The sequence below is a fragment of the Xiphophorus hellerii genome, chromosome 8, assembly GCF_003331165.1.
Source record: "Xiphophorus hellerii strain 12219 chromosome 8, Xiphophorus_hellerii-4.1, whole genome shotgun sequence".
NCBI classification, from domain to species: Eukaryota; Metazoa; Chordata; class Actinopteri; order Cyprinodontiformes; family Poeciliidae; genus Xiphophorus; species Xiphophorus hellerii.
In genome coordinates this window covers 24,351,314-24,377,706 of record NC_045679.1, presented here as the reverse complement: position 1 = coordinate 24,377,706, position 26,393 = coordinate 24,351,314, and the positions used below count along the sequence as shown (strand labels likewise).

At 40.6% G+C, this 26,393-nt stretch overlaps 1 protein-coding gene across 1 annotated transcript; it reads right to left on the bottom strand.

The window, feature by feature from the left end:
- Nucleotides 1-4,175: 4,175 nt before the first annotated feature.
- arsb (arylsulfatase B) lies at nt 4,176-26,293 on the bottom strand. Its single transcript, XM_032570541.1, has 8 exons — nt 25,773-26,293; nt 24,842-25,028; nt 23,554-23,744; nt 23,264-23,471; nt 20,637-20,880; nt 19,188-19,258; nt 6,957-7,088; nt 4,176-5,525 (listed from the first exon to the last, which is right to left on the bottom strand). The coding sequence occupies exons 1-8, from the start codon at nt 26,043-26,045 to the stop codon at nt 5,260-5,262; spliced, it is 1,572 nt and encodes a 523-aa protein (XP_032426432.1). The 5' UTR covers nt 26,046-26,293; the 3' UTR covers nt 4,176-5,259.
- Between the last annotated feature and the right edge of the window lie 100 nt (nt 26,294-26,393).

Below are 26,393 nucleotides of genomic sequence, written 5' to 3'. Positions count from 1 at the left end.
TGTTGTTTTTTTAAACATTTGTTCAAAAAAGGTCACTCATCACCAGATTTAGTTTGGATGTAAGATGAGAAAGCCTTCATGCTAAATCTGTCTTTTAAGCTCCTTCCTATTGGGAAGCTAACAGCTGAGGAAAAAGCCGGCGGCGGCGTCCAGGGCAGATTGTTCACATGCTGAAGGCTCCTTCGGTTGACGTCCAACACGTCTGCCAAACTTCGCTTTGTTTCCTCGAGTGTTTATTGGCTCCACCGTCTTCCATCCTCTACTTTGGCCTAATTCAATAGAATTATGTGGCGGGAAAATTGGAGGTCGGCACCGGCCCCGCGTAATGAGAATGGTGCGAAACAACAACTTTTGTGCTTCCAGCTACCGTTTACACGACCGTGAAGGAGAGCGAGCCGACTATTTTGAGAGTGTTGAGACTGGGAGGGGAGCAACTGGTGCCAGTCCTCCCAGTGCCCTCTTATTCCTGCTTGTCGGTCAGTAGGGTTTGAATGCTGTGTAAACACAAGGGAAGTCTCATGACTCGATCGGGGAGTTTCTGCATAAACAAATGTTGGTATTGTCAGGAACAACAGCCTTGATGTTATCAGAAGTTCCTGGGATCATTGTTACTCCGACTGACCTTCGGCTTGGCAGTCCGAGCAGAACAACAGGGGTCTCCAGTGAAAGTACTTCGGCTCACACCGATGACGAATCAGTCGCCTGTCTGAGATCAGGAGTGGACTTTGAATCTCAGGGCTGCAGGGATTTACCCAGAATGCCGAGGAAAATATCTCCAGATCCTGAAGCTGTTGTATGTCATTTTTGTTAGAAAAAAAGAAAAAAGTTTTACATATTTGTTGAAACCGTCACCATGTTGTGACAGTGTAATACGAGACAGATAATCTGTGGAAATTGTTCTTTTAATCTTGTCTGGCTTCTCCCATCGCTAATTAGAAACAACCAATCAGAGGCCAGTCAATCGTGTCTTAGCTCAGTCAATCGTGCTGTGTGTGCCCTGCTAAATTTGGTCAGTTTTGACTTAATTACTGCTGTGAGGATGTCTTTTGGGTTCTTTTTTCTTTAGCAAATTGCCTTTTTTAAGTCTGTATACTCGAGTTAACTATTGAAATAGTCAGTTATTTCAATAATGGATGGATTAATCACAATTAATTGCGATTAATCGCCTCTGCCCTACTTTAGTTTCTTGACACTGACTACTAATTCGCATCTCTCCTGAAATCCCAACACCACATGTGAAACAGGCTAAGTTCTGGACTTTGACTAGGACGGTGCAACTCATTTAATTTTTTCTTTCATGTCGATAAAGAAAAAGACAAAAACCTTAAAAGGTTTGTCAAAAGAAAGTCCCTTCTTTCAAAACTAGAGCATTGGTTTAGAAAAACCATGTCTTTTTAAAATTTGCGAGTTAGAAAAAAACAAAAAACATATGTGGTAAAGGGAGGAAGGCTTCATACCAGCTGGTAGGCATGGAGACGGAGGAGTAATGATTTGGAAAAGCTGCCAAGATGTTTTTGTTAAACAAATAACACGGTTTTAATAACACGTCACCTGTTTTTGCTCATCTGGTATCTGCATTTGCCACATATGCCTGGTGATGAACAGACGGGTCATTTTATACATCCTCACAGGAGACACCTTAAAAAAAATAAAAAAAAGCTCCGGTCTAAAGAACCGCCTCCTTCGTCTTTCATCGTCTGCCGTTTTGCGGCGGCTCCTGAACCTTTCCGGCTCTTTCTCTCTGGTGGTCCGCAATCGTTGTAAAAGAGCCGTCAAGGACTTCCGTCTGTACGAGGTGCGATGAGCAGCCGGATCTCCTTCCTTCAAGGCCGGAGGTTCAACACATTCCTGACTGGTCGGTCGGCCTGATTTGAATCCGTTTTCACAGGCAGGCGGCGCAGACAGACGCCATCTTGTTTGCAATTCCAGCCCCTCTTCACCGCGGACCGAGGCCTTCGCTCCCTCCTTGCGGACATACCAGAAGGGGCTTCAAGGATGGCAGCCGCTTGTCCGTCTTTCATATGCCGTTCTTAAAATATAATCGCTGCTACTCTGTAGCAACTTTCACAGATTTCAGCTGTTTTCAGATCTAAAACGGATCAGACAAAAAATAACCTAAGACACAAAAAGTAGTTTTAAACGATGGCATTTCTTAATAAAAAAAACTATCCAAATAAATCTAGTTTTATGTGAAAACGCAACTGTTTCTTAGATCGTTAACTTCAATCATCCAAATTTTTTGGCCCGGTAAAAACCAGTCACTTCTTCCACGGTTTGCTTCGTACAGAGGGTCCGGACTCTTAGCTATTGAGAAACGATTGCTTGTTTTTCAGCATTTTACCAAATTGCTGTAATAACAGTTGCTACTAAAGAAGCTACCAGCAGGGGGCGCTCGAGGATCAGAACTTGTACAAAAAGAGACAGAATAAGTCCTGAAATAAACGGCCAGGTGAAGCTATCATAACAGCACTTTTGGATGTTTCTCAGAAGAATAAGAACATAACGTCTGGCCATGACACAAGTATGCTGGAGGGTCTTAGCGCTGTCAATCACTCTTGTGTTCACCCCTCCCCTTGCTCGCTCTTTGCTAAGCTAAAGCCAAAGTTAGCATGGCGACCGATGATGGCGGATGAACGGTTTCCCTGTAACGGTGAGTTATTTTTCCACCATAACCAAACTGTGGAGCATACAAGAGAGTGATTGACAGCACTAAGACCCTCCTCCTGGCTGATTGGTTGTTTTTGACCAGGAGCGGTACATTTTTGTAGACTGTAATTGTACCACTTGTAGAAGGTAGAGGAGATAGATTTTTTTTTTTTCCACAGACAAAAAGTCTCCTGCCATACTATCACGACGTGGTGACAGTTTTAATAGGCTTGGAAAAAAAACATTTTTGTAAAAGTTGCACACTGCAGCTTTAATGGCAGTAAAAACGAGTTAATTGATCACATGAAATTTACCCTTAAGTCTGCATAGGTGTCTTTCCCAACGACCTCTTGAGCCAGCTTGGGGGCGACTTTAGAGGCACCGAAACGCGGCGCTGACTCAGCCTGAGAGTCACCGGGCCGCATCAAGTGTGAAAACAGCTTAGAGAAGTAAAGAGATGGGCTGTGATACCATCATCATAGTAACACGGGCAGGAACGGCGTAGCTCGGCGAGGAGGGCCGGCTCGCCACGGATGGGAGTATTAGAAGCGCAAAAAGAAAAAAAAAAGCGGTCTGCAGACGAGCTGAGAAAGTGTCAGGCTCTGGTTTTACATGGACGGCAACGTCTAATTAAATGAAATATTTCCCCTTCCTGAAATTCAGACTTTTGATTGTAGAGTAAACTAACAGAGGAGGCGGGTGGCAAATTTATAACCTCAGCTACGTACTGAGGACTTTCTCAGAAACATAAAATACTCATGTGGTGTTCTCATATTCACTACCGAGGAAACAAGTAAGCCAAGTGAGAGAGTCTGGAGAGTTTTAAAGAAAAAAAGCAAAACATTTTACTCCTGAAAAGCATTAAAGCGACTTAGAGAAAATGAAACTAGAACTGTTTAAAGATTAAGCGAATACATGTGCAGGACCATATGGTCTGTCTGACTGTTACTAAATAAATAATTCAGCTAATTGTGATCTAAAATCTCAAAAGCCACTTTAGGTTTAAAGCTCATTCTGCCCTAAAGAGACCAATAGGGTTTGTAATGTGCCGTTTTCTGTAGAGTTGCACAGTTCAAAATGTCAACAAGTCAATAATCAAGAAGTTGTTTAGTTGGAAAGCTGAAGAACACCATGGAATCTAGCTAAGGCCTCTGTTTTTATTTTTTAACATTAAATTGATCAGACTTTTTAAAAATTTGTTATTTATTGCTTAAATATATTTATTTCTTCTATGATTTTACTGATGCTGCTACATTAGCCACTACTGCCATGGAGAATACCATGCATTTTTTCGTGACGCAACATAAAATGGTCAAAAAGATATTTGCTAAAAATTCATTGGAAAATAGATCACACACTGAAATGAGATCATCTTCATCGGGGTAGACTGAGAATGTGCATAGGATAAGATGAAATGTGTTAATATCATTTTTGGAACATTGCTGTGATGTAGCAAATTTGAATGACCTTGTCCTGGAATGTAAAAGAAGAAAATCTTTTTCGGAAAGGAAACAAAATTGTACACAAGCTGAAAAAAGAAGACTTTATTCAATTACACAATATATTAATCTGGCCTGCCATATTTGTTTTATTTGTTCATTTTCATTCAATTTCACATCTGAGTTCTGCAAAATGAGAGAAGTTGGGACATCCAACATTAACACAAACTAAAGGAACAGTACAAAGAAACAAGGCGACCTCCAACATACCTATACATATACATATATATATATAAATTTTATGCCTTGCAAATAACATCCAATATTCAAAATTAAGATAATTTCAATCGATGATCAAAAATCATTTCTTTTTACAGCCTTTTTTTAGATTAGGTTAGCTTTAAGGAGCTACTTTAAAATGAGCATTTCAGGGATAAATCACTTCTGTTGACTTTCATCCATCAGAAAATTAACGGCTGACGTTTCTCTGAATGATGAGATACTTTTAACAAGAGAGGAAACGAGAATGCTTGAATTTATAAAAAAAAACAACTTTAGAAGCTATTTTAATGCCATTTTGATCCACAAAAAGAGCATCAAAACCTTATTTACTGATCCTTCTGTGTCTAGAAAAAATATATTCAAACAAACAAATGTATAAATTTAAACTTTTCTCTAGTTTAATGACTTTTTTTTCTAATTATGTAATGGAAGCATGCTGCAAAAGTGGCCTTGAGGCAGAGATGATACCATCAAAGTGGTATGAAATATTAGTAGCGTTTCTTAATATAACAATATTATATTCTATATATTATATATATTTTGCTTAGACTAAATTGGAATGTGGCTGCTATCTGCTTTTAATTTCAACACATTTTAGTCCATATAAAATAATAAATTCTCAACATTTTAACATTTTAAACCTACTGCTTCTGTGTTCTTTTATTTCTACGACACGTCAGTGGATTTTCTCAAAAGGAGAAAAATGAAGTGCAAAAACCAAGCAGAACGCATCGGAGACTCTTACTCAGACATATCATGTTGTACGGACATCAGAAATGTAAAACATTTTTTAAAAAGTTCACAAAAACATTACTAATGTTCCCTGCTGTTAACGTTCACAGTGAACAAAGTGCAAATAGGATCCTTCACAATGCCTCCATGTTGTCTCCATCTAAGCCCACGGCCCCCAGGCTCCGGTGAGGCCCGGGTCACATTTGGGGTCGTCGTCGGGGTAGTTTATGGGCAGCGCGGTTTTCTGGTGCTCTTGGAGTCTGGTGAGGAGGTAATCCACCACGCTGGGGAACTGGGCCGACACCTCGTTCCTCTCCTCGGGGTCTTTTTCCACGTCAAACAGCATGATGGGCTTCAGTGGGCCGAGCTTAGAGAGCCCGCAGTCTGACCCGTTGTGGCCGGGTCGGGGGAACCAAACCTCGCAGCCTGGGGAGGTAACGAGGTAAAGGGCAGTAGCAGCTAAACGTGTCATACACTGCAAAAAAACCCACCAAAAAACTCAATCTTACCAAGTATTTTTGGTCTAATTTCTACTGCTAACTTCTTAGTACACTTGAAATAAGATAAAACTAACGTACAAGTAACTTTTCAGCGAGAAATAGAATATTGACCTTGGTTTAGGTCAATAATTCCTCAGTATTGATTTTTAAAAAGTACTTGTTCCACTGGCAGATTATGTCACTCATAACATGGGAAACATGCTTTGTTATAAGTGACATAATGTGCCAATGAAACAATTATTTTTTTCATAAATATTAAGGAATTATTTACTTAAAACAAGCTCCTTTATGCCACTGCAAGTTAGCTTCTAAAACCTTCCGACTGTCCTGAAGTTGCTAGTAAAGCAAGCTAGCATTAGCTTGACATCTAGTATTAGCTATGAAGCTGCAATGGAGCCAGAGGAAACTGCCAGGTTGTTACAGTGTTTACAACACAAAGTCATTCACTGTGGAACTGTTTTAGATGTAATGTCATTTGACCTTTACGTACGTTTCACTTCTAAACGCATCGTTTACAAAGACTGATGAGGTGTTGCTGCACTTTTTCTTTTTTCCCCTCTTCAGTTGGTGGTGAAAAAAAATAATTGATGTTCGTTGTTCTTCTTGGAAACTGCTTTTTAATGAGTCAGCAGTTTGGACAGTTTCCTTATCAGCAGGTCTGACAAGGTTACAGCAAGATGTTCTCACAGAATGTGACAGAAACATATGAAACCAGATTACAAAAGACACAATGTAAAAAAAAAATAGAACAAACTCCCCCAAAAATATATATTTATAATAATATAAAACAGGTCAGTAAGAATTACCCCGAAAGTATTTTTATTTGCTAAATGTCAGAAAAATGAGAGAGAGAGATTTGGTTAAATAAATATTTTCAATAAAAATACCGAAATGAAATTCCATAGTTTTCCAGAATCCTGCATGGCACAAATCCGGGACAAACTTCCAGAAAACTGGAAAACTGCTGAAACACTGAGTTCCACCTGAAGAGTTTACTTTGACAGTAACTGGAACATCGACCAACATATTTGCTGCGTATTGATGATTTTGATGATGGTAAATGTAATATTTGCTCCTTTTGTATGATGTTACTCTGGTGTAAAGCACTTTGAACTTCCTTGTTGCTGAAATTTGCTGTGCAGATAAACCTGACTTTGAAGCGGGACACTAGTTTAAGACATGTCCGCAATGAAAATAAGCATCGTTGTGCCAATACTTTAACCCACAAAAGGCTGAGTTTTCTACCAGAAATGAATGAACATGATAAATAAATGCCAGTATAGACGCTCTACTTGTGTCCGACATTCTTCCTTCACTTAGACTAAACGTGTCATTACTGGTGACAAAGAATACTGACCTGGGTATCCAGTCAGCAGCTTCCAGTTTGAGGATCGGATGGCGGCGTGAATGGACACATTGAAGCCGGACTTGGCCCAGCGGTCTTCAGCGACCCCCCGGGCCAGAGTTAACCGACTCCGCCTGCCAGGACCTGCGAGGAGAAGACAATGGAGCTGATACTTCACTTCGTCCACCTTCCAAAAACAAAAAAAAAACGTTCAAAAAACGCTGACCCAGAGGATATCAGACCACCGGCAGACACAAAGCCCCTTCTGTGTGGGTGTCTGTGTAAACCAGACGGGACGGAAGAACGGCACCGAAGCCTAGCGCGTGCCTGAACGTCGCAGTAGGCATCGAATGAAGGCGTCAAAATAAATAGACTGAAAAAAAGGAGGGGGGCGAAGAATCTGCAGAGGAACAGTGGGAGCAGAGTGGCTTAAAACAAACAAAACTTTAAATGGATTCGTGTTATTTTTCCACAAAGCGGACGACGTTTCCCGAGGTTTCACTGAAAGATATTTTCCCCCCAAAATACAACAGGAATATAGTAAAATAGTGCAGTGGGACGGTCTTCTCAGCATAGCTAGAGCACAGCGAGATGCTAGGAAACATCTTTTGGTCTTCTGGAGTTCACGTCCTCCATCGTGTCTTCATTTACCAAAACCAGGCCCGTCGTCATAGCAAATTTTGCTGGACGATAAATTGTCCCAGAAGTTATTGCGATAAACGATATTATTGTTTTGAGACCTCTTTCAAGTAATGTGATGGTAATGGCAGAATAGCACAACAACACATTCTCAAAGGTCAACATGAACACTTAACAGAGGAACTGGAAGACATTTTAAATATTCAACATATATAAACAGAAAACAACAAATAAAACAAATTATGAAGTCTTTGTAAACAAAAAGTGTTAGTAAAGACCTGACTGAAAACGTTTGCCATCCAGTTTTGGTAGAAAAAGAGAAAAAGTATAAATCATGCAAATTATTCAACTAATTTATTTCTTATTGTGACAGGCTCAGCCAAAATTAAAGTTCAGCTGACTTTCCTCGTCTTTGCATCCTTTGGCTAACCGTAGTATTTGAAAACGTATCAGTCAGGAGAGGGGTACAAACAAAATCTTCCTTTGATTCACACAACATTGGTGTTCTGTTAAATGACAAATAAGGTGGATACAATTTTAAAAACAGGGACATCTTGGGTCTGTTTCTTCGCTCTTCTTCATTGTTTATAATGTATTTTTGAGTTAATGGGTCGGGACTTGTTATTTGCCAACACTCAAAATCAAAGGACTTGGACTTGTGAGGCAACATAATTTGATCAGGACATCCTCAGCAAGGACACACACACATGCACCCCCCCCCCCCCCCCCACACACACATAGCATCAATAAGTAATTACTTTTAATTGGTAGGCAATCTTTGACGAGAGAATTTGTAATAGGCAGGATTTTCCTCAAACATGGAGCATTTAAATGTAGAAATCTGACAAATGGCGGTGATGTGGTCGACTCAGCACCAGTCCTCCACGCCTGCCAAGCACAATGAGTAATTCACCATGAGTGGAGCTCCACAGATACGATGAAAAATTACAGCCATAGTCACCAGTTGGCAACACTTTCTCTGCTTTCATGAAGCAAAAGTCAATTATTTATCCTTGTATTGACGATGTCCAGGATTTTCTGGAACCTCCCGCCGTGAGCTTTCTCAGCCGACGGGGAAAAAAAAAAAAAAAATCTCCCAGAAACGGAGCACACATGTCTGTGATTTCCAAGAGGAGCGAAGGAAACCTGGCCTTGGGAACATTCCCGGGTTCATGCCGCTGCTGACCCCAACAATGTGCTCCTGATTAGGCAGATTTGCTAGTGATCTCAGCCTCCCGGCGCTGCGGGAGAAAAAAAAAAAAAGTTCTTCCTCGCGTTCTTTGCGTACGGACAACGCCGCAACCCACGCGAAGCCCGTCCACCGCAGCGACATAACTCGTGAGTCAAAACATTTCCGATCTCAGCGTTTCTGAACCACATGATAAAAGCTACGACATCCAGTTCTTCACTCTTCGTTGCGCAAGTGACATGCGGGCATCTTAATGGCTCTCGCATGCATTCAGCTGGGCTGCTCAACTGGGAGAGGCCTGCGAACCAAACAGGCGCTGTTGCACAACGGAGTGGTATGTGCAGTGCCTTCCATAAGTATTCATAAGCCTTCAGTTTGTTTTTTTCTCCACTTTGTCACATTGCAACCACAAACTTTAATGTGTTATTAGGATTTTAGGTGGCAGATAGACACAAACAAGCCCATAATTTTTAAAACACAAAAATGAAGAGTGAATCCAGCTGTGAAGGCCTCAGAGGTTTTCTGAAGAACATTAGTGAACAGTAAGCTAAACGGAGCTAGTGCTGCGTTCAATTTGTAGTCTAAACTCAGAAATTCCCACTGCCCAATTGGAAATAATTACTGAAACGCCACCCAAAGTTGGACCCCTAAATGGATCCTAACCCTAACAGTTAGGATATTTAAGGCCAACTTTAGGGTTCAATATAGTTCTGTTGTAAACTAATATTTTAGTAATCAAGTAATCTATCGATTATTCTTACGATTAATTGAGTAATCGGATAAGAAAAATTATAAAGTAAAATACTGGTAAATCTAACATAACACCAGTGTTACTATCAAATACCAACATCAGTCCAATTGTTCATATTTGAACTTCCCCAACAATAACTTTTCTGTAGTTTAGGAAATTAACCTGTAATAATAGCTCACTTTCTAAGTTAACGTGAAAAAAAGTTATATAAAATCTGATATATTAAATTTAATATGCAAGCTCACAAATACGCTTATTTAAAAAAAAAAGGTGTATACTCCAGCTTTTCGTTTATGTATTCATCTCCAGTCAAAGTACCTTGCCCAAACATTTATAGCTTTTCTGTTCATGTTAGCGACAGAATTTGGCTCCTTAGTTCGTCACAGAAACTCGTCCACCAGCTCTGTACCACCACGATGAGCTCCGCCACCCTTTTGTTGAGACCTGTATGATATGAAATTCATTTTTCGGTTTGTCCATAAAGCTATAGTTACACTATAAGTATCAACTACACAACAGCCGTCCGCCCGCCGTATTCAGTCTATCCGCTCACCTGGATAAATACACCTGCAGCTCTTCCCCGCTGTTTGCTCTGAACCGCCACCAGGCAGCAGTTCTGGGAGGAGAAAAGCTGCCGTACTCCAGGCATTGCGCCAGTCATTTTAAGGATGTTTATTGGTCCCCCAAAAAACAATAAAAGCCCGGACATTATCATGAATCAATAAAATCCTCCCAGAGCGAACTTGAAAATGCTGCTAACCCTTAGCTTTCATCAACAACTCAGGCAGAAGTGAGAGCGCTGCACAACGCTAATATTGACCAGGCCGGAACACGGTGCGCTAAATAATAAAACATAAATTAACAAAGCTTTGAGGCAGATAAATTTTCCTCGAGGAATTTTCATAATCGAGGTACTCGAGGAATCGTTTCAGCCCTAGTTCAATATGGTCGCTTCTCGCATCAATGGTAATGTGTGTTGGAGGCATGTTTATTTTACAAGACACAGTAAAGTAAGAGTGCGTGTAAAGTCAATGTTACCGTAATATCTGGACTATTAGGCTGCACCACCAGTAAAAGTTCTGTCCAAATTTGAACCGTGAAATTGTAGCAAAGCTCAAACAACGATGATCAAAGACTCTTTTTGTCTGAGCTGGGGTTTCTGCTGATTTCACCAACTCAAATTTAAGACCTCTTTAAGACCATTATGAATGAAATTTAAGACCTGCGTCACGACAAACGTACAAAGGAAAATTGCAAAGAGGCAACTTGTATCGGTTGGCAACAGAAGTGAGCAAACCAAGTCCTGCTGATAAACTTTGCACTCGCACATAATGGATGTAAAAAGGCGAGGTAATTAGCTAGGAGGAGTATATTAGCAACTAACTACTCATAGTAGTTAGCTGCTAACTAGCCGTAGTGAACGCATGGTAAAGTTTTGAGTAACAGTAAAGTTCTGCAAGAAAAAAGGAAACTACATAGAATTTATGCAATTAAATAGTCCTGCCACAACAAAATGTAAGACATGTAATTAACGTAATTAATGCCAATTTATTGTTTTTCAATGGACTTAAGACATTTTAAGACCTTAATTTTAGATGCATGAATTTCAGAGTCTTTAAGGGTCAGTGGTCACTATGTAAGCGAACTGAGCTTGAGCTATTTTGCAAAAAAAAGACGAACACGTCAAAACGATTGTCTCCAGATGTGGAAAAACTGGTAGAACCCAAACACTTGCGCCTGTGGCTGCAATGAGACGGTTCTGGAAAGTATCGACACAGGAGGACTCAACAGAAATGCACTCCAACCTACTGAGAATTTTGTTTCTCAAAGTATCTGAAGCCCATTTATCATTTTCTTCCACCTCACAACGATGCAGACCAACTTTTGTGTTGGACCGTCACGTACCGTTCCAATAAAAAACATTAGACCTTGAGGCAAAATTCAAGAGGAATAAACACTTTTTTTGTGCAAGCAGGTGGGAACATAAATTATGTGAGCTTTACTGGATTTGATTTGTTTCCTGGTGCTCGAGCTCTCGCTAATTTAAGGAATTTGGGCCTCCAACGCTTTTCCCCACATGTCCACGTGTTAAAATCATTCCACGGATGAGCTCGGGAAGACGATACGCTCTTCTAGACCCATGGCAGATGCTCTGCGAGAGGAGGAGCGAGTAGAGCGAGGATTATTTTGAATCAGAGAAAGAGCTAGAGGGGAAAAAGCTGAAGAGCTTTGTAGGGAAATCTGGGGGTGTTACAAGTCTTGGGTCAAGTCCAAGACTTCTCTCTCCACACCACCTCCTTTGTGCCTCTCCCAACAATCGAGAGCTTCGGGGACCCCTCTGTGACACATTTAGTCGACATCCCCTCTGCTCACGCTGCGAGAGCAACAGGAAAAGGAATTTTTTCAAAGCCAACTTGAAAGGAGGAAAGTATGTTGTGGGGTGGGGGGGAAATAGAACCCTTTTCATGAATTAAACCCAAAAAACTCAAAAGAATGGCAAGAGACTGAGAGGAAAAAGGGGAAGGAACTCGGAGTGAGAAGCAGCCTCAATAGGAGAGGAATCCCAAAACCAGCAATGCTAAGAAAGGGAGACTTGTTGTCGGTTTGGTGGCTGACAAAGATTTCAACATGAAACACAATGGCGCAAGCTTGTAAAGCTGTAGTGTTGCTCTTCGCCGCCTCCTCTTGTCTCCGTGATTTATATAGTAATGGTCACCAGTAAATTTTGAGGAGAATCCCAGGCACCGTGGGATTTGGTTCCATAAAACGGTTGTGTCTCAAAAACCGGTGACGTCAGCAGCCGGACTTTCAACACATTGTTCATCCGAACTCCGGCTAATTACCATATACACTTGCTTTGGTAGTTTCGGACGATTCGAGAGGTCAGGAGTTCAAGCTTTCCTCCAAAATCTTTGGAGATTATCAATCCAGAACGCAACAGAAAAAGAAATTCTCTTTTACATGTAAAGATCTGAAAAGTTTTGGATGCAAGTACAATTTGAAAACAACAACCTTTAAGCAGGTATTAAACATACTTTTGATTAAAAACAGTTATTTTTATTGGGCTGATGTAATTTTTAAGGTCTCATTTTCATTACTTGTAAGTGAAAAATAAAAAGAAATCAAGGAGTTAAAACATCAGTTTTGTCTAATTATTCTATATATATGGTGTTGGAGTTACTGAAATAAATGTAATTTTCAATAATCATCTAATATATTGAATATTGAATATTGAATGGGTGTGTAGTGGCAGAATCATGCTGTGAGGGAGGGGAACACTTTTCTTCATTAGGGACAGTGAAACTAGTCAAAGTTAATGGAAAGTAGAGTGTAGAAACACTAGAGCCACAGGTATAATTGAATGATTTTTAGCAAGTGTTAGAATGGCCCAGTCAAAGTCCAGACCTGTATACAATCAAGGATCTGTGGAAAATTGTTCTTTGGAGGCCCTTTGACTGATGTTGGTGCTATTTTGTAAACAAGAATGGACAAGAATGTCCATACAAGAACAAGAATGATGCACTTCCTTGTACTGGGATTTAACAACATATTGTAAAATCCCAATATGTTGAAGTGTGGGGTTTTTGACTGAAAGAAAGTGGGAAAAAGTTCAGACATGAAAACTTTTGGCACTTTTACTTTCTTCATCTGTAAAGCCAAGGAAAACTCTGTTGCTAAGCTACTAGATTTCCGACCTTCAAAGCCTGCGTTCCAAAAAGGCCCAAACAAATGTCCTCCCTAATCCCTTGTTTTCCACAAGCCGCTCGAAAACAGCCCCGTGTCAAAACAGCTCGGCGAGATATATTGGTGTGGGTGTGTTGTTCAAATTACAATCCGCAACGCAGAGCTGAGGTCACAGGAAGAGACTCGCCACCACATATTAAAAACGCTGCGCTCCGGTTCATAAAGCTGTCACCAAGTATGTTACAATGATTGCAAGTTAAGGGCTAAAACTATGGGATTCATACCATTACGTAATGCACAAACCATCACCATCTACTTCCTGTCCCAGCAGCCAGCGTGTGGAATGCGGAGGTGGGGTACGCCCTGGATGTGTTTGCTAAATTTTCACCTCACTTAGCTTCGCCAGCGTGCAACATTCATTTTGGATAAACAAGGAAAGCATCTTTAATGAGGCAAGTCATTAAAGGCAGCTAGCAGGGGGCTTCAGTTTGACTAGCTAGCTATTAGCTTTCCTCAAGGTTCCCATGTTCCAGAATGTTCCAGGCTAAAATTATCCAGAGTTCCAGTCCGAAAATTTCTAACTAGAACTTGAGATTTGGTAGAAACATTTATCCAAATTTTATATTTCATTTGACAAAGCTGCATGCGACATTCATTTTGGATAAACATGGACAGCATCTTTAATGAGGTAACTCAGGCAGTTAGCTACATAGCTAGCTATTAAATCGCACTAGTTGTCTCATGTCAGCTAGTGGCTAGCTACGGCTAGTAGGTAGTATCTACTACTAGCTACTAGACAGCTAGTAGCTAGCCAGATTAAGTAGCTATTAACTATCCTCAAGGTTCCTACATTCCAGAATGTTCCATGCTAAAATTATCCAGAGTTCCAGTCCGAAGATTTTCTACCAGAACTCAAGATTTGATAGAAAGATTTTAAATATTTTATCTAAATAAAATGTTTTATTTGATACAGCTTAAATAAAAATGTTCAATTTATAGCAATACCATGTATTGTGGTGATGCTAAAGTTTAGATTCAAATTAGTGATGCTTTGGTGTACAAGTAAAGAAAAAATATACAAAATACACATGACTGGATTGTTCTTAAAATCCCAATAAAAGGATCAACCAGCCTTTGGTCTAGTCTGTAAGTCAAAGTTCTCTCACAGCATTTCTATCATAACGCATCTGTTACAAACTTAGCAAAAAATCTAAATTTTTTTTTGTTTTGCAAAACTGATTGTTTCGTAGGATTATATGATTCACATCTTTTCCTCCACTGACCCACTGTGGCACAACAGATTTCAGAACAAAAAACAAACAAAAAAAGGTCATAAAGAAAAAAAGCATGATATTTTTAAATGTCGAACATTAAGGTCCAGTCTTCACCTCAAAGTCAGAAATAGCTGCCACAGACCAGAGAGTCCCATTAAGCCCTCAGAGATGGAGGTGGTGGTTGGGTTCACAAATTATTAAGTGGTTAAGGCAGGAGTCCACCCCTCTGTGTTTCCAGTGTGTCCTCAGTCACATGACCCTCTTCCAGGATTCCTCCCTACAATCAGAGGTTAAACAACGCACGCAACACCCAGCTCTAAAAACGAGCACTTCAGCACTGCTGGCTGATAACAACGACCAATCACAACTCCAGCTGACTGAATAGCAACAAGAAGAGGCTCTAACAAAGCGTGAGGACGAAACGTGTATCTCTTTCAAATAATCCTTTTTCTCAAAAACAAGAACAAGACATCCACTGACAGTGAACCGGAGGCAGCGGTATTTAGTTTTTGTCACAAAGTCACAAACTTCTGCGTATTTCACTAGGACGTTATGCAACAGACGGAGGACAAGATCACACAGTTTTCAAACATTGTTTCTTTGCAAATAAAATATCTGAAAAGGGGGGCATGCATATGTATTCATCCTCCCTGAGTCAATACTGAGCTGTGAAGTAACTATGGGTCGTTCGGCTTCTTTTTGCAATAATTGTGATTTTTTTTTTTTATTATGGCGGCCTAAAGTTACTGAGTTACTGGCAGTCTTTTAAAAGAAAGTGGCACATTTTTTAAAGCTTTATTTATGCCATTACGCGGTCTCACAAAAGTTGAAATTGCTGCACATTACCTTCCCCCCAAAAAAGACAGGATTTTAACATAGTTAATATGAAAAGTGCAAATAACATTCTCAAGTACCTTTTTGAAGTAGCACCAATAAATAAAACTATTTTCTGAGGAGTTGTCAAAGTGCAAAGGAAATATTCCATACTGGTCATGGATGTCAGCATGAACCAGTATACTGTATAACACAGTACAAGCAAATCCTATAGAACTTCTCAAAATAGTTGATGCAAAACAAAAAAGGCGAAGGCAACCATTTAGCATCACACATGCTTTCATCTCGCAGGTTTGGTTTTCAGGAGTTGCCGTGAAGCAGGAAGTTAAATTAAAAGGAGGCGGCAACACTTTATTTGAAGGGGTCTTTGTGGAGGTTCCTCCATCGTTTCCCCAGCGTTAGTATTTATTTCAATGATTTCACACAATATATTTATAATTTCACTCTTTTTGTGTTTATTGCATTAGGTGGTTTACTTTTATGGGTGCACACATTTAGTAAACTCCTTTTGTTTATTGGAATTATTAAGTACTTTGTTTTGCTGAGTTTGAAGGACTGGCTGAAAGGCAAACCAGGAAGTGGAACAAACCATCAGGCTGCTGGAAACAGGGGACTTGATGTTTAAGAACCTGCCTCTCTCTCTATTAATAGCACAACTCCTTAAACAATTGTGGTGTTGGGTTGTTTTGTTTTTATAGTTGTTTTGTAGTCAAAATGTGTTGGTTTGAATTACTTATTTATGTTTATGCATTGTCTGTCTTTGTCTCATTTCCCCCTCCTCGTTTGTGTAGGCTAGCCTTTGTGTATAAGTTACCCTGTGTTCATTGTGTGAAGTCAGTTTTTGGTTTGTTATCCTGAGTTAGGTATGCCTTAGTTGATTTCTTTTGGGCCCATTTTGTTATATTTTTGAGATTTGTTGTTGAAAGGCTTTTGGAAAAAGAAATAGAAAATAATTTTTTATATATGCTTTTGTCCTTGTGCCTTACTGGTCGGACCGTAACAGTCTTCATGAATGTTTATGACTGAATGAAGTGTCATTTGGTAAATAATGACACTTCTAATGCACGTTTGCATTAGAAGTTGCATTACAAGGGCATTAAAAGTGTCAACTTAGCATTATTTAATAAATATTTACATGTTTATGCAAAGTTGCATTAAAACTTACATTAACGGTCCATTAATAAAAGCAACTTTGCATTAAAAGTACCAAATGACACTTCATGACAACAGTCGTAGACATTCATAAAGCCTCATTCATGTTCATGACAGGTGGTATGGGGCTAATGGGACTGGTCAAAAGCCAGCTGAGTTGCAGTGATTGGTCAGAAAAGAAGGAAATACAGCAAACATTAAGGTGATTGGTCAGATTTGCGGAAAAGTTGCCATGACTGGTGAAAACGGCAAGTCAGCGCACAACGTGCGAACGACGAGTGAATTTGCGTTAATATTTGCGATCGCAACATTGCAACATCCTGGATGATACTCATCCTTATTTAAACTTCACAACTTTATTCCTGAGAAAACCAGGACTCTACTGTATCATTCTCATTCCCTTTTACAACGGTGCCCAAATGTTCCCGTTTTTTTTTTTTAAATACTAAAGGTTTTTTTGTTTTTATTTTGTTATTGTATTGTGACAAAAATACAGTCCACAAACACACCGAACATCCTCTAATCTACAAACACGCTTAGAGCAAACATATTTTTGTGCACTGGAAAAAAAGGCTTTGTCTAATATTACACAACGACATGCTTTGGGATCTGCTGCGCGAATCCAAACCCAAACAAAATTCCTTTGATCTTCCTGCCCATGCTGGGAGGAAAGAAAACAGCAGATGTACACCGGCGGACGAGGAGAGACACGCATCCCGCACAGCGCGAACATGGGAGGGGAAAAGACGCGACAGGAGGTTTCCATCTCCTCGGGCTGTATCAAGCCGCTGGCCGTCGCCCAGGGATGAATCACGACTTGGACAGCTTGAAACGGGCCAGCGGAGGTATTCTCCCACAGTTCAGGGATGCTCACGGTAGGTAAATTAGACGCTGTAAATTTCGGTACTCCACGGAATCCAGCAACCTGACGAAACCTATTCAAGCTGCGAGATTTACAGCACGGCAGGGATGTATTCTTTAGAATCATGACACCTGTCATATTCACTGTGATATACTGTAGATCGCCGCTGGGCTCTTTTTACATCTGCATGAGAACGAACCAGTTCTTTCAAGATGATTTTTCATGGGTGCATTGCAATTAGAATCCAAAGAAAACTTGGTAGTTAGGAATTTGTGAAGGGTTATGAATAAATAATTTGGTTACCAAACGCAGAATAGCTCATGTCTCATAATTGCTCTTTTTAACCTAAATTATCACACATTAAAAAACTAAAAAAAAAAAAGACAGACATTACCTCAATTAATTTATATCCTGTGTATTTTGTAGCAAACTGTGCATTGCTGTAAAGTAAAACATAACTTCAACCCTTGATTTTCCCATATAAAAACATATAAAGAAAACACATCAATCAAAAAAAAAAAACTGAAATATGTAGCAGCACCCATAGACACATGTAAATGTCTAATTTTGTAATGGCATAAGCTGCCGGGTTTAGCTAATATTAGCATTTAGCTTTTTCCCGCTTAACGTTCTACTGTTGATTTTGGACAAGACAAAGTCCAATTTCTGTGTGTCTTCATAATCTACCCAAATGTTAATAGTTCTGGAAAGTTTGGCTAATGCTACTTTAATCATCTTTAAAGTGTCTTTATGACTTAACATTACCTTTGACTAGAGTGTGGCAAATTTGAAAAAAATGTAGGAACACCATTCTCATTCAACACATTTTTTTTTTTTTGCTGAGTTTTTCCACATCCCTGAGGCTTGCTAGGCTAGCATGTCTGGAGCTATTAGCATGTACCTGCTAATACAAAATTACTCTCATTATAAGGTTGGAGATCACACATTAGGCCTCTGCTACACTATGATTACTTTTTGAATACATTTTTTTCCCTTTGTTGTGAAAAATATCTGTCTGCACAATCAATAAAAAAACACGACAAAGTAATACCTACGATACGACAGCAGGAGGCGATAAAGTCAACAACGAAGTCAAAACAACAAAGATCTGAGCGACTAAAGCAGCGCTAGGCTGCAGCTTGTGTTTACCAAGATGTTTACCCTTTCCTCAAATTCATAAACTCTTTTAGCTTAGAATTAAAGTTTAAAGGGAGAAAACAAAAGAAGTCTGTGGAAAACATTTGTTTATTGCTTCGTAATTCTTGTGGATTCTAGCAGGGAAAGTACTTGTGTGCAAGTAGGAAAATGGGACCCTTATGTCAGTGTTTCCAATAATCGATTGCCGAATATTCAGCGTAGGTGTGCGCAACACACACGTTTTTTTTATTTTTTTTATTTCCCCTTAGGGAAGAATTTTTCTCAGCTCTGCAAAAAAAAAAAAATCTTTGTTGAAAGGGGGTCAGGGCTCCTATAAACACACAAAGTATGAATTTTTCAAATTCATACTTTGTGTTTTTAAGTTGCCCACAGTATTTAGGGGCTTTTTACGCCATTCAGGAAAGGCAGGTGTTTTAAACAGTTAGAAGATTGGAAAAAACGAACAATCAAGGAGCCAAGACCAAGTGCTTCCTTACTAGCCAAAGAGGTATGTACAACATGCTAAAAGTACCATGTTGTACTACTTTTAGTACAACATGCTAAAAGTAGAGAGTTTGCTCAATTTTTTTAAAATAAAATGGAAAAAATAAGTTGGCTTTGTCATTCTTAAATGTATGGATTTTTTTTTTTTTTAGACCAAAACAAAAACAACAGTTCGTTCAGACAATGGGTCCTCAAAATTGGTCCAGAAGGAACTTACATGGAGCGAGGTCAGAATACAAAGGGTCGATGTTGTGCAGCAGCTCCTGTCTGGGCGAGGCGAAGCCTTTGCTGCAAAAAAAAGAAAGAAAAAAAGAAAAGGGGGGGGCGTTACTGTTGAACACATGGACACACACACACACACACTCAGAGGGATGGTGACGTCTAACTCATGCACAGTGAAAACCCTGCTGGGATCTGTAAATGTGAACCAGCTGGCTGCCGCTTGCCAGCTTCTGACCGCACTCCACCGCCGAGAAAACGCTCCCCTCGCGTTCACCACACGCTCTGATAACACAACTAAAATAACTCTGGCTCTTCTGCTGCCTGATGCTCGGTTCCTGTCCTGCCGTTAGCCGACAGGTCGGCGAGGGGAGATGTACGGCGTTGTCGTGCAGCTCCAACAAGTGGCGGTGTGCTGATTCGGTCCATCAGATCGCCAATAAATGATCGTGATTGCATGTCAGGTGGCATAACTATTTGTCCTGTTTTTGTTTTTTTCTGTTTTTACTATTATTGTCTGTTCGAAATAAATAAATAAATAACAATACATATCGCGAAGGACACATGATCAACATCAATAAATAATACGTCTGAAAGAATATTGAATAATTACACTGAACTCCGATCCAGAACCGCACAGCATTCTGGGAGATGTGGGCAGAGGAAGAGGCTTTAGCTCATCAACCTCTCAAAACTAGCTAAGCACGCTTGGTGGCATCAACTAACTCATTCTCTCTTTGGTTACCTAGCAACCACCTGTTGAGTGACTAGTGCAGCAGCAGGTTCATGTTTCCCCACTTCACCCCGTAACTGTTTAAAAATAAACGACGACGATGTGGAGAGAAAACTGTGGATGAAACAGGAAAGGCCACGCCCCAAATTGGCAGCATTTCAGATGTTTAAAACAAAATTTTTGATGTCGACTGATTCGAAAGTCTTATATCGCGATGTGTTTTTCAGCCCTAAAATAAGCCCAGGGCAGACGCAGCTCCTTGAATTGAAAAAAGTCGCTACTGCCTGGTTTGGGGCAAAAACAAGGGAATTTTGAAAGCGGGGCAAATACTTTTTCACAGGACTGCAGCATGTCGGTCAGACGGGACTCGCTGACAGCTTGCCAAACTCACAAGCTGTGAGTCTGTGGTCTGCGAGCGGCCGCATGTGACCCCTCCGAACTATAATCGCTCCTTTACAAAGTTCCATAAAACACAGGGGAAAAAAAACCCCATCCAGCTACAAAAGTAATTCAATCAATTAATTAGCTCTGTTGACACGGCGTCCGCATGAAAAGATCTGCTCTGAAACCAACCGACAGCAGAACATCACAGGCAGTGAGGAGGAGGAGAGATTTGTGTGTGAATGAATGATGGAACTTCCTCCCTTTTCTGCTCGCATTGCCACGGTAACAAACACAGATCCGGGTTTAGGGAAGCAAACAGAGGGACAGCACCTGATGGTCTTCCAGACGTTGAAGCCGTCCAGAGGCTTCGTGCCGCCGGTGCTGCCTCCCGCCAGGCCGACCAGGGTGGGCAGCCAGTCGGAGACGTGGATGAGCTCCCGGCTGACGGTTCCGGGTTTTTCCAGCAGCGGGCCGGCAACGAACCCCACTCCCCGCACGCCTCCCTCCCACAGCGACAGCTTCCTCCCACGCAGCGGCCAGTTGCTGCCACCGTACACCGTCTGACCTCCGTTATCTGGCGGAGAAAAATAGAGAAATCTGGTCAAAAGAAAAGCAGATTTCAGCTTCAAAGCCTACGCAAAAGTCTTCCTACCTCTAAGTTTTATGTTATGCTAAAACCCACACGTTTGGATGTGTTTTATTTGTATTTTTTGCTTTTATTGTGAAGTTGAAAGAAAATTCATTATTTTTGTAGTAAAAATCATAAGTGCACTGTCACGATATATTCTGATAGACGATCAATTGTCCCAGAAATTATTACGATAGACGATAATATTGTCGTCTTGAGAATGTTTTGAGGCATAATGATGCAAGTAGCTGGAGACGGGCACCAGAACCACTAGGGAAAAGGATGTTAGAAAATGGATGGATGGATGATGCAAGTACGCAATGTTGATTTCCAGAGAACATTTAACGCTGGAACTGGAAGACATCTTAAAAATCCAGAATTCAAAAAAAGAAAACAACCGAAACAATAAATAAAACAGATTATGAAATGTATCATTAGGCTCAGACAGGCAAAACTGCCAGCTGGGACTTAAATAGACAATAAAAGTGCAAACTGACTACTCTGTCAAATGTTTGCAACATTTTTTAAAATGCCGTCTTTTCAATAACAGTAAAGGTCGGTATCTCTTTAGAAATTAAACGAACTTCACAAGCAAGCAAGAAAATGGAAATGATCTCACTTCAATCTATCACAATTAATTGATTTACCCTACCTTTTCTCTCAGTTTTTATATTCTTGATTTTATGTTTGGGTCTTTGTGACACATTTGTGATTTTAATGTCTGTAGTGTGTAGACGCTACACAGACAAATTTTACTTACTCACTCACATGCCGATTCTGATATATATATATATTTTTATTTTTTGTAGCACACAAGCTGTCATCATCCCATTACGTGGGTCCGGTTTAAACACACTTCCCCAGTCACGGCCAGCCAGGGATCCCCTTTCAGTTGCAGGGTGCCACGCGAGTCCAGGAAGTAGCCTGTGTCAAACTGTGCTGGAAAAACTCTCTCCTTAATGCCTTTCCAAGCTGCTCTGGCGCTCGGCGGACCTGTTCGCTCTTTTCCGCCGTGGCTCTCCCTCGCCCAGAGAGGCGGACGTTTTACAGTAAGACGGCAGAGCGAGTTCAGGGCTCATTTACATCCTGTTAGTCATGACACGCAGGAGCCAAGCACAACAGCTCGACCGGGGAGATGGATAAAACTTTTCACCGGGGGCGCGGGAAGTGTTTCATGAAGTATGAAAGCTTGCATCACTGATTACTGACACACTGCAACGTGTTTTTTTTTTTTTATTACTGTAAGCATTTGCAGTGTTTCAGTGAGGCACTGCTGCTGCTGCTGTCAGAGCCAACCAAATGCGTGGAAGAAACAATGAAATGGGACCACCTACTGCATCCAACCTCACATTTTCACTATCAAAGCATTGTTCCTGTTTTGTAATTAGCCATTAAAAATAACCCTCTAAGTAGTTGCCTACTTCACATGCTAACCATTAGCTATTCCACATGTGGAAAACTGTGAGCAGCCACATGTTTAGATGACCAGATGATGTTCTCTCATAAATTTCTTTCAGATGGAGAACTGTCAAAAGGCCAGAGACTTTGGCTGGCCCCAAGAAGTGCAGCGACATGCTGCCCTCTAGTGGGATATCAGGATATTAAAGATAAGAACAGGTTAAGATCAGCTTGATTTTTCTTCTCTTTTTTTTTGGCAAGCATGCAAAAATTTTAGTCTCTAGATGTGCAAAAATATCTATCTATCTATCTATCTATCTATCTATCTATCTATCTATCTATCTATCTGATCAGAGGTTAGCCACTTGCAGCTCTGGAGCTGCAAATGGGTCTTTGGATAACTTTGATAACTTTGACTAAAAAGGAACAGGAACCAGATATTGTTTTTAAATAGACATATAATAACATATGTAGGTTTTTCCATTTTTTTCTTTTAATATTTGCATTGTATTTTCATAATTAATCACAATAAAAGCACCACATGCTTTTACATTCGTTTCCTTATTATTAGGTTGGAGTCTATGTACTTACAAAAAAATCCATCCACTTTTATGTTTATTTTAAATTCTACAATTAGAAGTAAAATGCTAGTTCTTTAAAAATGACAAGAAAATTTCAAGATATGTCTAAAATTTGTCTTCTTTTTTTTTTTCAATAATCGTGCAACATTTGTGAGTTTTATTTCACTGTCCTGAGGGCAAAATGGCTCTTTAGGCTGTAAAGGTTACAGATAGTTATGTTATGTATCTGTATTACAGTGAAGTAAAGGTAAAATAATAGCTGTTTTTGTGGGGGGGGGTTTTAACAGAATTTCTGGAAAGTGTGGTGTGTATTTGTGTTTGGTTCTGTAGGTTAGCGTATGGTTGTGTACCTGTGGAGAACACGAGGACCGTGTTGTCCCAAAGTCCTTCCTGCTGCAAAGCCAGGCTGATGTTGCCCACGGCCTCGTCCATGGCCGACACCATGCCGGCGTACAGCCTGCGATGACGGTCCTCAATGAAACTGTAGGGGGCCAAGTACCGCTCCGGTACCTGCAGGGGTGAATGAACCGCCTGCAGCGCCACGTACAGGAACAGTGGCTGAGACAACAGATGGAAAAAATGAATATTTCATATACAAGGCAGGGAAACTAAAAAAAAAGAAGATGTGTGTGTGTGTCACCTTGCTGGAGTTGTGTTTCTTAATGACACCGACGGCTCTCTGACTGAACAGCTCAGTGGAATAGTCTCCTTTATACGCGGCGGCCACCTCTTCCCCGTCCCTGAGGTCCAGCGCGCAGCGCGTCAAGTTCAGAGGAGCGATGTCATAGCAACGCTCGTGAGTGAAGTAGTCCTCACTTCCCGTCAGGTAACCTGCGACGCAAAGGTTTCGACTTCAAGCCTGCAGCCATGAAACGTTTCTTCTTCCCATCCCAAAATCACTTCCTTACCAATATTTGTGTTACAGTATCATCATATTATGCTACATATGTTTACAATGTTGAAGTGATTCGAGGAACTTTGGCTAACTTTGCTGAGATATTGCGAGCGGAGTGTTTATTCGACCGTTATATCCACTCCGACCACCAGATGTCAGTGACACACAAACCCTTAGAAGGTGATGCATGTTTTGGATGTTTCCCTGGTTCTGCACACCTCGATCCACTGATGGCTCATTACCAGGCCTCACGAGCTTCGATTAGGATTGCTACCTTTCAGAAATCAAAATAAGGGACGCCCACCAGAACTGTACTCCAATCAGAGTAGCATACCTTCAACACATTTACACTTAAGTAGATTTACTTAAGCTTTAATGAAGTAGGTGTAAAATGTATTTGGTAAGAATCCACTCAAGTACTGAATAATTGATCAAAACACCTGATTTAATATTCAAAATGTGTCCTCAGACAACCCAAAATATAAAAGTTATGTGGACATTATGTTGTTTTAAATAGTATTACCAAAATATTTATACAACTAAGGAGTCAGGTTTGGAGGCCGAAGCGTTCCGGTTATCTCCCGCCACGACAATTTAGCTGACCTTAATACAGTCGTCTCCGATCCCCGGACCGCAAAAGAAATAATTAAATATTTCCGTTATGTTTTATCTGACTCTGGAGGATCTTCTATTTTGAAAATCCTTTAACCGGATTCTCTCGGTTACGTCTTACGCACCAATACTGAGCCCACAAGTTAGAAACTAATCAAATGTCTTTAGAAAGTTTCTTTGGGAAGGGGAAAAGGCCCAGCATGCTAGTTTGTTCAATCTCCACACCACTGCTTTCTGATGCCATTGCTTCTCTCACTGGACAATTGTCCCATAAATATTTTTCCCCCGTGAACCCACACTCAAGCTGGACCCTGCTTTTTTCTTTTATTTCTTCAATTCACACATGGAAGCTGATATAAAAATTAAATGTTCTCTTTATTCCGTTAAATCCCATGTAGGATTTTTATTATTTAATACAAACCAAAGTAAGTGTCAAAGCCGCGGCGCGTGGGCAGGCAGTCCTTCTTGTACATGCCCAGGTGCCACTTGCCCACCATGTGCGTGTCGTAGCCCGCCTCCTTCAGCAGCTGAGGCAGCAGTTTCTCATCCAGAGGGACGCAATACGGCTGGCACGGCCAGATGATCTGGTGCTGCATGCCCGTGTGGATCTGAGGGGGTAGAAGGTAACCGGACAGTTAGGAAACAGATGGAAAAAGCGGAAAAGGCTACTTGCAAAAATAGTGACTGGCAGCCTGTGATGTGGTAGAAATGAAGCAACAACAACAAAAAAAGTTGCAAAATGAATGTCAACATTGCTTCCATTTCTAAAACTACGTCTATAATCTCGACTTAAGAACGTTAATCATTTTGTTACTTGGATGGTTAAAATGACGGTAAAGGCAACACTTCCTCATATTTTTTTTAAAAATTACTCTGACTTCATCATCAAATGAATCAGTTGTTCGCTATTTCAACAGCAGAAACGTAACACTTAAAAACTCAGATTAAGTTTATATTTTACAATAATATACCGTGTTTTCTTTTGACTAGGTCAAAAATTCAGCATGTTTAAGTGTAGGGTTTTATTTGGTAAATGTCAAGTAAAAAAAAAAAAAATTTCATTCAGAAAAATGTTTGATGTAGAACTAGTTCCTGAAAGTATATTTAGATTAGGACAACTATTTTTAGTTGGTAATTTCTTAGTTTTAATAAAACACAAGAAAGGTATTTGTTCAACAATGACTATTCAGCAAAAAAAACATTTTTGAAGGTTTTAGTGTAATGGCATCAGATTGCATGTTGGCCCTAATCTAGCTCCATATAAATAAACTAATTGTTTTGTTGTGCATATTTGAGATTAGTCCACTTCTGGGTGTAAAATGGCAGAACTGTCCCCTGTACTCGGGCCTCACCTGGTACCTCCCGGTCATGAGCTGGTTCCTGGATGGGGTACACACCGGCTGGACATAGTAGTTCTCCAAGCGGACCCCCTGAGCCGACAGTCTGTCCAGGTTTGGCGTCCTGATTTCCGAGCTGTGATAGCCCACATCGTACCAGCCCAAGTCATCGGCCAGGATGAAAACGATGTGAGGCGGCCGAACTGCTGAAACCAGCCCGGTCAAGACAGACAGGAGCCCCGCAGCGAGGATCCAGAAAGCCGCCTGACTTTTACCGTCCCGCGTCATTTCTAGCTCAGCAGCGGCGCTGCTTTTCGTGTAAACAAGGAAGTTCCTGCGGCCGCTTTCGACGATGGAAACAAGCTGAAGTGGCCGTTCCGGCGAGACGGAGCAGAGTTTTAATACAAAGAAACAGGAAGTGAGCCCATTTTGTTTTTTTCAAAGTTCAGCACTACGGTGTGTAAATATACCAACAGCGATAGCAGTCAACACGCACGCACAACTCATTTTCCCAGTTCCGCAAATTAAAAACACTGCCCTGGCTGCGACACCCAATCAGAAGGCGGAAGAGAAACAGCGTCACGCCGTACGCGGAAGTGTAATGGAAGGCTTTAAATCAGTGGTCCCCAAACTACG

What these genes read in the sequence shown, in the direction of transcription:
- arsb (XM_032570541.1), bottom strand. Translation starts at nt 26,045, where the DNA reads ATGACGCGGGACGGTAAAAGTCAGGCGGCTTTCTGGATCCTCGCTGCG. An exon ending in CGGCTTTGACACTTACTTTG is followed by an intron (nt 23,745 to 24,841) that starts GTTTGTATTAAA and finishes TTTGCGTCGCAG; the next exon opens with GTTACCTGACGGGAAGTGAG. An exon ending in GGTCCTCGTGTTCTCCACAG is followed by an intron (nt 20,881 to 23,263) that starts GTACACAACCAT and finishes TTTCTCCGCCAG; the next exon opens with ATAACGGAGGTCAGACGGTG.